Here is a 12,084-nt window from a genome sequence, read left to right as displayed (position 1 = left end):
TTCGATTTTTATTAGAGGTTCTATCTGTACTTGGGGCTCTACCATGGAAAGCTCATGCTGGCAGATTAGCTTCCACCATCATCCACTTGTAATATGTCATCTCCAATCAAACACGACAATGATGTCTATAAGTCCTCAGATTCGAGTATTAACCTAATGATCTCAGGTTTTTGACCTCAAATGACATTAATTGATTTTGCTGTTAAATTACTCCTAGACATCTTCAAGTCATGAAAAAAGCGTTCTACTTATTATTTATAACTACCTAAAATCGTCCAATCTTGTCCATCCGCTTGCTTTAATTTAATTTTTTTAGGCCCCAAACTAGGACCCATAATAAGATGAAAGGCTATGCCAAATCGAAACCTCTCGCAAGTTCACCCGACCTGAATCTGCAGACAATCACTATGAGAGTTGAAGGGATGGTAAGTGGAGTGGCCCTAGTGGGGATCGAAACCCGACCTCAAGGTTGGAAGAATCTTTCCTTACCAGTAGGCAAAACTTAGCTTGATATCTGCTAGGAAAAAAGCATAGCGCTTATTGTTAAACAGGTACGTAGCCACCTTAGGGGGTCAAGGGGGAAGCAAAGGGGGAGGGGGTCACAAGGGGGGATTTGATCCCCTTACTCGCCCGTTCAATAAAGAACATATTATCTAAATAACATTTTCCCTGCCATATGTATCACATTCAAACAATAAACAGTCAGCAATCATTCTACCAACATCTTTATCAAATAAGCTAAAGTATATTAACCAATAGTTTCTTATCAAACAAGTCCAAAGCTCGATTATTGGGTATCAAGTGTCTCTAAAGACGCACATAACATATCAAATGTACTAAGCATCTGGATGTATACTGTATAGGGCACCATAAAATCACATCAAGGAAATGAACTCATACATGATACATATATGATTAGCCTTGGTTATTCGCTTCAGGACGGGTGAGAACGATAGCAGGTTACATTATTAAGGTGATCCACATCTAAAACCAAACTTTGCAAATGCAGAACGAGCGAATCTCAAACTTCGCACCATACAAGTCAGGATGTTATTAACTTACAGTTAATATCTAAAGCTCAATTTCGCAGATTATATTTCTAATTAGAGAGAGAAAGGAGAATCATCTCAGAATATAAGATGGCTACCAGCCATACAAAAGGCAACTCATAAAAATCCATCCTACTACTTCTAAAAACCTCGTCCAGTAAGCATACAGATATAAATATGATAGCCATATATGAGACCTCATCTACAAAAGATTTGGAGAGACCGATTCTGAAAACAAAAACCACTACAAAAATTACAGTAGTTAAAAAAAGAACTACTACCGCTAAGTTACACGTCGAAGATAAGAGAGTACCCACGCAAAACGGAAGAAAAAAATGGAAGTAAAACTTGGGGGGAGGGGGGGGGGGGACAAGTCAACACTGCAAGGTTAAAGAAATCTTCCAGAGAGTGTTGTACCAAAATTATATGCTTCGGAAAGCCCATACTCAGGTTGACATGATTCAAGATGCAAAGTGATGATAAAACTGATGATTTGTTAGGCAATAGGCTCCCAAATTTATCACTCCGGAATCATTTGTTCATTATCAGCATCATCGGCCTGCTCAACCGAAGGTTTTGAGGGAGCTTGTGCTCCAGGAGCCTGCTTCTTTTTTATGCCACTTACAATATCATCTATCCTTAGAAGCATGCAAGCTGCTTCTATTGCAGTCTTAAAAGTCTGAGCCTTTACTGCGTATGAGTCCCAAATCTGATAGAATTAAAACAATTGAGCAAACATGAATCAGAAAGATGCATATTTGTTGCTAAATTCAGCTGCAAATCAAGCAATATCTAATGCCAGGTAAGTTTTGATTGCCTTTGGCAATAAAGTGACTGCAGCTCCACCTATGGCTTACAGCATGCATCTTTCAGGGATGGAAAAAAAAGTATTTCCAACCTCAACTTCTTAGCAGAATAGAGAATTCAGGCATCCCCTACTACTCTATCAATGTTTTATGTCCAAATTTCCAACAAATAACAGATAAGAATGGCAAAACAAAGCTTCAGTACAAGTCCAGTATCGCGTAGATATGCACGTCAAAACTAAACATAAAAGAAGAGGATAAAGCAATGAAAACAAGAGAAAAAGAGAAAAAAAAAAAAAAAAGGGATACATCAACAAAACATCAATACTAATGCTTCAGAAAAGGCACCAGCTATGCGGTCTTTCTATTGAATATAGTAACAGACACAAAAAGAAAAGGCTGAGAGAAACAGTAGCAAGACCGTGACTGAGCTGCAGTGATACCTTGAAATATCTGATGGGCAATACATGGTGTTTGCACAGAATAAATGCATAAAATGAATAATAATGCATGTGTGACAGCTGTGAACAGTACTCATCATCATCCATTCATCCTTATTATTTGGAGACCTTAAGAAGGCATATTCCCATAGTCCCAGTGAGCTGGATAATACCAGATATGAGGGCATTTCATCCAACAAGGAAACCCAGCAATTTAGACTACTAAGTGGGCATCCAACAAGGCAACAATGAAGAAAATTCACAGCCACATACACCCAACCTTCAGGGTAACGAGCAATGATATTTCAACCCCGTGGTTAAGTCTTACTTCTCCTATTCGAACGGGAAATAATTACAAGGCTACACCACAACATATACAAAGGGGAAAAAGGACAGCACATATACCTTCTTTTCTTTCATATCTGCAATTTCACCAGTGTTACCATCTATGCCGGTCCAAGCATTTTCACCATTTGCATGCTGCCCATTTGAAGACCAAATTGATTATATAACAATATACAGCTATAACATTCACGCACACACACACACACACACAAACAAAAACTTGTAGATTTAATTTTAAATTTAAAAAAAAAGAGCTTGAGTACTGACCTTTCCACGCAAGGCAGTCATAGTCCTAATAACATTTACACCACAGTTCTGGGCCAATGTCCGCGGAATAGCCTCAAAGGCTAAAGCAGCTGCTTCATATGGCCACTGTTACAAAATCAGGAAACATAAAAGTTACAAATCCCGCCGCATGAACGCAAACATACCACCACATCAAAATCTTAGATAACTTAAAGCATGCTAAGAGGAAGTTGGGGTTACAAATATATACACTCTTTACAAAGAAGGGAGAGGTGGAAGATCAGGAAGAGAAGGTCAACCTTTTCTATGCCTTCAATAGATGAGCTCTTTTGCTTCAACGTTGCTGATACAGTCAGTTCTGTACCTCCCCCTCCAGGAACAAGTTTTGGACTTTTGATAATATTTCTTGCCACACACATTGCATCCTGTTAAACGAAAATATGTCAGTTATCATCATAACCTGATTTGTGCAAAATTCAAGCACTTAGTAGCCTTACCTGAAGATTTCTTTCCACCTCGTTTAAGAGATCCTTGCTAGCGCCTCTTAATAGCACAGTACATGCTTTTGGCTCTTTGCAATCAACAATAAATGCAAAAAACTCATCACCGATTTTCTTGACCTCAAACAACCCAGCACCAGTACCTACATCTGATTCCTGGAGTTCATCTGGCCTATTTACAATGACAGCCCCACATGCCTTGGCGATTCTGTTATTATCCGTCTTCCTCACCCTCCGAATTGCAGTAACACCAGCCTTGCTCAAATAATGGCATGCCAAGTCACTTAGTCCTTTTTCAGTGATCACTAAATCGGGCTTAAATTTCAGTATCTGTGCGCACATATTCTCAATGAACTCTTCCTCCATTCGTAGCAAGACTTCCCAGTCTTCATCTTTCAGTATCTCAGCATTTGTTTGATTTTCACCTTTTTTGTATTCAAGAGGACAATCAAGTAGCATAATGCGCGGGTTGATGATCTTCCGCCTCATCTTTCCAGGGGCAACCACGTCCTTATTGATCATTACCCCTTTAAGCACCTGAGAATCTTCTAACTGACCACCAGGTACCTTCTCAACTTTAATGTACTTCTTAATGTCCACCTCTCGCAGCCCTTGACCAAGGTCCACACCAACCATTGCAGTGGCATCAATAGCTAAATCCTATAAAACATGTGGCATATACTCAATATTCACTCAGACACTTAGATATCATAAAGCTTATCTTCATTTCTTTCTAAAAAGGGTTAGAAACGGAAATTCCACATGATGATCAAGTCTGTGGTCAACCCATGCATTTTAGCTTTCACAATCAAGAAAAAAAAACAAATTACAAAGGTTTTCACATGGTGTATAAATTTTGAGGCCAAATAAATAGTGTCAAAAGGACCATAAATACACATACATACACAGACCACTACAAACTACTTCCTCCATATTTTAGTTGATGCTTTAGCCTTCTGTGCAAGGATTTAGGGTTCATTTACTTCAGATGGTTACTTTCGTCTATCAATCGTAACAAAACTAATTGATTTCTTCCTAAGCTCTCTCTCTACCACTTGGTTCTGAGTGGAAGGTTAGATTATAATGCCTTCAATTAGGACACTAATCAGTAATAAAGAGGGAGTTAGAATTTCTAAATATGTACTTCACGATAAATCTTACACTAATGTATTTCTAAATCTGGAAATGACTACATTCTCAATATAAGCATAGTTTGTTATGACTTATGAGTCAAAATGACATTAAAAAAAAAGACACAGGTTATTGTTTTTGAGTAAGTAAGAACAATACAATGGAAAAACATTTCTTAAAATATCCAATCTTGGGATTGGTCTACCACTAAAGAAGGCAGGCAGATACTGATATATTTTATGCTCTTCAAAGGCCCAATCATGCCATTTTGCTAGAGTAACAAAAAGGACATGAAGTAAACATCGTAGTTACACTAGGTTCTTAAACTCTCTATGGGCCTGTTGTGTTCACCTTATTTTTGATCCTTGTGAGAAGAAAAAAAAAAGTTTAGATAAGTTCAAATGAGATAAGGACTAATAAAGTCTAATAAGTTCAAATAAGGATTAATAAGCTCCAATAAGTTGAAATAAGGACTAATAAGGTCTAATTAGTTTTAAAATTGTGCAAGGTGCAACGTGCACGCATAACATAGGCGAGGCGCACCTTTGGTGCCAAAAAACACTTTAAAATCAATTCTAGAACATATATATACTCCAAACAATATGTATTACTATTAAAGATGCACAAAAAGAACATATTAACTTTAAAATTATATTTTGGGTTTTTCTACGTTATACCCTTATGTTTCTTCAGTTTCTTACGATGTATCCCAACCTTTTTTAAATTCCAAATGATACCCCCAAATTTACCTTCTTTAATGCATAGTACCCCTACCGCTAATTATATGTTAATTTCGTTTACATTTTTGTAAGCTAATAGAATCAATCTAATTTGTAGATTTCTCTCCAAGAGTTAAACTTTGTATAAGTTATATTAATTCTACTAGACTACAAAAAGTAAACGAAATTAATGATGTATGATCAGCGGCATAGGCATTATGCATTAAAAAAGGTAAGTTAAGGATACTGTGTAGAATTTCAAAAAAGTAGCGATACAACGTAAAAACTGAAGGAACACAAGAATATAGCGAAGAAAACCCCTTATATTTTTCTAAAATAAAAAGAGTAAATTATTATTTCAAAATAAAATCTTATCACCCAGCGCTAGCCCCACAATACATTCAACAAAAAGATGAACAAAAAAACGAGAACTCTCAAACTTTTACTTTTACGTGAAAGTTTAATGCCAGTGGGGACCACAAAAAAGAAGAAGAGAAAGGTGTTAAGATAAAGGCAGAAACCAGATCGAAGAAGAACAAAAGAGTAAATAGAATCCACCTGCAAAAACCTAGACCAGCAACGGATACCGGAGGAATAAAGCGCCGGCAACCATGGGTAATTTCTAGTCAGCACTGTATGTCATGAATACAGACGTCCGATTGTCAATTTTTACTAGATTTTGGAAATTAAAGTTTTGCCAAATTGGGGCTTTTTGGTTTTCAATTTAAATTGAAGCAATTTTATGCAATTAAATGAGGGATCTTGGTCCAATTCATAACATAAGGCCTTGTTGAATTCTAATTTACAAGAAATTTGATTTTATTTTAAGTTTTGGACTCCAATCTCCCCATCTCTATTGCATTTCCAAAGTAAGCGGCAAAGGCGGTGTGCGTGGCGCCTCGCTGGAGGCGGTTGGAGGCGCCCACCTCCTTTCCCCTATCGTAGGTCGCTTCACCTTGATCTTCGGATGCGATTTTACTCGCGCCTCGACTCGCCCCACGCCTAGGCGCACCAGTTTCTAAAACTAAGGATCTAATAAGTTTAGATAAGTTCACTTGAGATAAAAAAAAATAAGGTCTGACACTTGCAAAACAAGGTCTAATAAGTTTAGATAATCAAAAAAAGTAAAAATAGAACAGCCCTATATAAAAAAATAAATGTATACAACTGCTACCCAATGCCTGATATTTATGCTCCACCACTGCCTATGTTCTATCCAATCCCATATGGCTGCATTCCTCTACATAGTCTTCCCTTACTCTTATCTAAAATCAAGAGCACTGTTACCCTAAAGCTGGATAATCAAAAACTATGTTGAAATGGCAGAATTTTAATCTCTGTATCACCCAGAATTTAAAGGTAAAGGTTTTTAGCCCTTGCTGAGGAAAAGTTTGGTTATTTAAAATAGAGAGAAAGAGGAAGGTGAGTACACCAACGCAGTACAGATAACTAACCACTAATCTCAAACCCAAGATCATGAAAAACTAACCTGAGGGAAAAGTGGGTGCAAGTTTTATGAAATAAGTATGAGCCAGTAGTAAGAAGAGAGTGATTGCCAAAAAAATTGCTTGGCTGCAAGGCCACTACGCAGGTAGTGTAAAAGTGAGCAGCGGAGAAGAGGCAAGTTTTAAGAAAGTAGGTTCTGAATTTTTCTTTACCAGTACTATATCTGATCATTCAATAAATAAAACCTTGTCCTGAGTCCTTAACTCCAGACCCTCATTTATACATCCATAGAATTTCTCGGAGCAATCAAACCTAAATTGAACTGGAGTTCACATTAAGAGAATGGATCCCAACCGCCCATATAACAAGCCACAGTTGTCAGTGAAAAAGGTCAACTGATAGTATTACACTGGGACATGTGATGCCTCAAATCTTGTACATTTGTATGACCAAAGATACCTACTGGCTACCGCTCCCTGGGCCCAAAAAAACACTCCACATACACGAGCCTCCCCTTTACACATTGCCCTTGGAAACAACAAGGTCATCCAACTCAGGTCAAGTTCAGAACAAGCAATAAATGTTTTCAATATTGAGTATCACAGCCTAGATTATAGAATTAAAGTAATTGATTGGAAAAATCTAAACACTAACCAGTGAGAATTCTATCAATAACTGATAACTACATTCAGTCAAAATATGCTGTAAAGGCTATCAATATAATACCAAAATTAATAACCACCAGCAAACTATGGCCGAAGTTGCTTAGTCCATTTCCCACAAAAAATTTCAGTCCTTCAATTTCAAAAACGGAGCGCTGGCCGCTGGCGGTAGGGTGGGGGCTGGGGGGGACACAGTCCATAGGAGTTCAAAACTAGCCTCTACTTTCAAACTAACAAGAAAAAACAGTCTTGATTACTCCAAACCAACAGAAACCACACTTTTTCTGTTAAGATGAATATCAGGGAGTGTATATCATCCCAGATACCGGGAACAAAAAAGTGAACTGTTACTACACCAAACTAAAAGAAGATATTGTTAAAGCAGATAAGCTCTGTTTTCCTCACAATAAGTACAAAATGAGATATGTAGTCAAAATACACCCATCTACTAAAGTTACATTTGTGTGCAACAGCTAAGACAAATAAGTTTTAGGCCACTATTATAGAAAAAAAGCATTAGAAAGAAACAAGATAGGGGTAGGGAAGGATGAAAACTCACGGCAATCAGATCACCAAACTGACTGGTAAACTTGGTTCCAATACAGCTCTTGACCAAGCCCAACATAGTAGCACCTGCAGAAGTTCCAACGTTGTAACTAACATAAATGCACAATAACCATTTGAAAAGGTATACAACATAAAAATAAAAATAAAATAAACGACGTAGAATCACGATAAGGTACAGGAACCTACGATCCTCCACATCAATGGACATTGCAATCTTGTCAAGAACAGCAAGTGCATCTTCCAGAGCTTTCGAATACGCTAAGAAACATACAGATTTAGCTGTAAGTACAATTCTCTAGCAAATTTGTATCAGAAAATGCACATTTGAAGACCAACTCTAACTTACCTCGGCAAATAACAGTAGGATGATAGCTCTTATCGATAAATTCTTCAGCCACATGGAGCATCTCTCCAGCTGCAGCATAGTAGTAATCCAGAAATTAATATATTTTCCACATTTGTAGGAATTACGAGGGAAAATATCAGGACTAAATGGGAGAAAGAAAAAGGTAAGGTTGCATCCTGACCTCAATGCATAGGAATAGAGTATGTTTCATCAAGATATTTCACAATTAATAAAGAACACATTAAAACTCAAATCTTCAATACTTCTACTTACTTTACAGTACACAACCAAATATTTCTAAATCACTGCTACTTCTTAAACCAGCAAGGAAAATAATGAACTTCTACTTTCAGCAGCTAGGCTATAAAACAGAACTCGATGATTCAAAGAAAGCATAGATCTTATCTTACCAAGAACAATAACAGAGGTCGTTCCATCTCCAACCTCTTCATCTTGTGTCCTGCTAAGCTCGATCATTGACTATTATATCAATGGAAAATGCATATTAGTGAGGGAGGAACAATTTGGAGCTTGTTTAAAGGTTTCACAAAAGAAGCAACAGAAAATTAAGAATGCCAGCTAATAAGAGGCTAAAAGCAACTCCTCAAATAAGCTTACTCCATACATGGCAATGCCCTAGCCCAAACTAACACAGTCACACAGCCAAATAGAAGATAGAATGTAAACTATTTTTTTCCGTACACTTTTTTCCTTCAATTATTTCTTGACGAGTAGAGGGGATTGAGAGATAAGAGAGATGCAAAGAACATGCCTTAGCAGCTGGATGTGCAAGATCTAATTCACGCAAAATGGCATTACCATCATTCGTCACGACTATGCCTGCAATGACCAACATAGCATTGAAGTTAAATAAAGGTGCAAAGACCAATAAACGAGTATATCAACTACAGGGCCTTAACCATCTAGAAGATTCACGCCACCATATAATGCAAAGACCTATAGGCTACCATTTTTTTGTTATCTCCCTTTCCCAAAAAAAGAAGAAAAAAGGGGCAGCAAATGAAAGTGGTCCCGGTTCTTATCGTAATATTTTTTCAACATATTATAGATAACATGAAACAATGTATACAACAAGGGTATTGCATATGGAAGGGCTTAGTCGTTCCAAACATATAGAAGCCAACTTTACAAATAAGCAAGTTTTTTCTATGATTCAAGTGACTTAACTTATCATCTTTACTATCACCTGAATAACCAATAAGATACAAAACATGTAAATATACACAAAAGAATATAAATGATTGCAGAGGCCAAATACAAAAAATGATCCTCCTCCTTTTATCCCTTTATCCGTAAAAGTATAAACAATGATTATCTAGAACTTACAAATGCACCCGGATAAACTTTTGCTTTTTTAATTTTTTTAAATTCACTCCTTATCTCTGTAAACATAGTTCAAAGTCCTAAATATTAAACAGAAAACAGTAATCATAGGAATAAACAATATTCAGAATAACATAACTAGGATAGCAATTTAATTTACATAAACAATTCTACTTTTCTTCCCAGACAAATGCAGCAATATGTATATCACCTCCAGCAGCATCAAGGAGCATCTTTAACATTGAGCGTGGACCAAGTGTTGTTCGAATTACTTCAGCAACAGCCTGTCAAGCATGGGCAGGTACACAATTTATACATCTTGACAAACCAAAGAGGATATCATATAGCTTTAGCAATTTACTTGACATGAGTTTAAGTAGTCGGGGAAAATTTCCTATATTGGCACAGACAGCAGAGGGATTGAGAAAGAAAGCAAATGATACATGTATGCCATATATAACGCTCCAAAATACACAAATCTAAACTTCAGAAGCACAAAAGGAGCCACATTGCTGAGAAAAATGATTGACAACAGCACCATAACCCAAAATTTCACAAGTCGGGGGAAAAACTATTATCCTGAAACATAAAGGCCAAGGTGCTACACTGTTCATAAATTTATTATTTAGTCACAGATATCAAAAGGTTTTGAGGAAGTTTGGTGTAAGTTTCACTTCGACATATAAAAGGTCACTAGAGGTTTATGGTACAATATCAGACAACACGGGAAGATTCAGAGGTCTAGGCCTAACATATTTAAACAAAATAAAAGATCAAACGAACAAGAGAGAAAAACAGAGGTGAGAGAAACTCCTGTTCAAGATTAACATAAAACAATTTGCTCTTTCTAGGATGTTGCTGATGGAACAACAAAAAGAGAATCCATTTGTAAGTTGTAACACAATCTCCGCTAGTCCAACATCCTTAAACCTCCACATTCAATAAGACGAGACTGGTTCTCACCTTTGCGGCACGGATGTTAGCATGATGGACCTTGCTCCCAGATTCACGTTTTGTAGAATCATCTGCAATTTCAGACCAAAAAAACTGAAATCAACAAAGGAATGATAAAGTAGACCCAAAAAAATCGAGCCAAGTAAATAATCAGAGGTCAATAACACTAAAACTTAACCAACAAACAACTTTTTTTCTCCTTTCTTTTACACCTCTACACTGATGGTCTACACATAAAAAATTCACTCTACTTGGGAGGGGGCTTATCTCTCGACATCTTTTAAGCTCTAGCATTGTTGGGGCCTCAGGGTAACAAAACCATCCCCTAAATTGCCACATATACGTCTAACCATAAAGACTTTGGTAGGCTATGCATGAGAATGATCATGAACATTCTTAGCAAATGAAGTACCTTTGAGCTTGAAATAACAATTAAAATGACCCAAACCCTAATTTCAAACTGTAAATCCAGAAAGCAACTTCTTCACCAAATCCATTCTAAAACTTCTGTTGACAAACCCATCAATCATGATATTAAATTGGAAGTGGATTACCAGATTAAAGAGACAAAAAGAGCAGCATCGGAGTATTAAGCAACAAAACCAAACTTTGCCTACTATATTTCACTGTATATAAATTAGGCAAAACCTACACTATCGCGAAACCAATTTTCTAACTCAATCCCGAAAACTCTCACATTGAATCAACTCTTTCCAGCAGAATCTAAATAATTAACCACATTTTAATCATCAACAACAAAATACACAGTTCCACAAATAAAGCATACTAATTCCCTCTTTCTACAACCAAAAAATTCACCAGAATACACAACTAGAAACTAATTATTTTTAAACAAAATCAAAAAAAAATGACAGAAAAATGAGATCAGATCTCGCAACAAACACCCTTAGATATTACCGCCTCATTCACTAACGACACAAAATTCATTCTTCCACATTGCCAAAAAAAAAAAGTAAAAACCCTAATCTGAAACAGATTCCAAAAAAAGCATTTTCAGCAACAACAATCTATCCCTCACTCTGTAAAACACACACACACATACTAACAACACAACAAATTAGGTTTCGAAAGGAGAAATTTAATATTTAAAAATAAAAATAAAAAATAAAGCAGTATAGAAAAGGAAGGATGAGAGAGATAGAAGAGTGCTTACTGAGAACGAGGACTGGAGCGTGCATGATTGGAGAATAGTGATGTGTAGTTTCGAAGAGAGAGAAAGATGCAAAGAGGAAGAAGAAACAGAGGGTTTTGGGAGGGAAGAGACTACGAAACTATAGTGAGTGTCTAGTGAGAATGAAAACCCTGGAACTTTGTTTAAACTTCCGGTGAAAACCTCATTTTACTTCTACAACCCTACACTTTGATTACTTGAAATGTTGAATAGTTGGTAAATTGGTATTTGGTACAAGTGTGTGTCCCCTTTGTGATTCTTTGCAACTTCACCAATAGAGTAAAAAGAAATTGTACCACTAATTGCGACCAGAACTGGTTATTGGACAGGGTAGCCT

At 36.7% G+C, this 12,084-nt stretch overlaps 1 protein-coding gene across 1 annotated transcript; it reads right to left on the bottom strand.

The window, feature by feature from the left end:
* Positions 1-1,166: 1,166 nt before the first annotated feature.
* Positions 1,167-11,908, bottom strand: LOC104890515 (T-complex protein 1 subunit gamma). The gene is made up of 13 exons (XM_010676029.4): positions 11,730-11,908; positions 10,565-10,626; positions 9,813-9,885; positions 9,030-9,097; positions 8,668-8,737; positions 8,258-8,326; positions 8,098-8,169; positions 7,904-7,977; positions 3,384-4,046; positions 3,186-3,311; positions 2,908-3,012; positions 2,701-2,775; positions 1,167-1,758 (listed from the first exon to the last, which is right to left on the bottom strand). The coding sequence occupies exons 1-13, from the start codon at positions 11,752-11,754 to the stop codon at positions 1,570-1,572; spliced, it is 1,671 nt and encodes a 556-aa protein (XP_010674331.1). The 5' UTR covers positions 11,755-11,908; the 3' UTR covers positions 1,167-1,569.
* Between the last annotated feature and the right edge of the window lie 176 nt (positions 11,909-12,084).

The sequence above is a fragment of the Beta vulgaris genome, chromosome 4 (assembly GCF_026745355.1).
Source record: "Beta vulgaris subsp. vulgaris cultivar EL10 chromosome 4, EL10.2, whole genome shotgun sequence".
Classification (NCBI taxonomy): domain Eukaryota; kingdom Viridiplantae; phylum Streptophyta; class Magnoliopsida; order Caryophyllales; family Amaranthaceae; genus Beta; species Beta vulgaris.
Note: the sequence above shows the minus strand (reverse complement) of the source record. Positions and strands in the feature narration are given on the sequence as shown.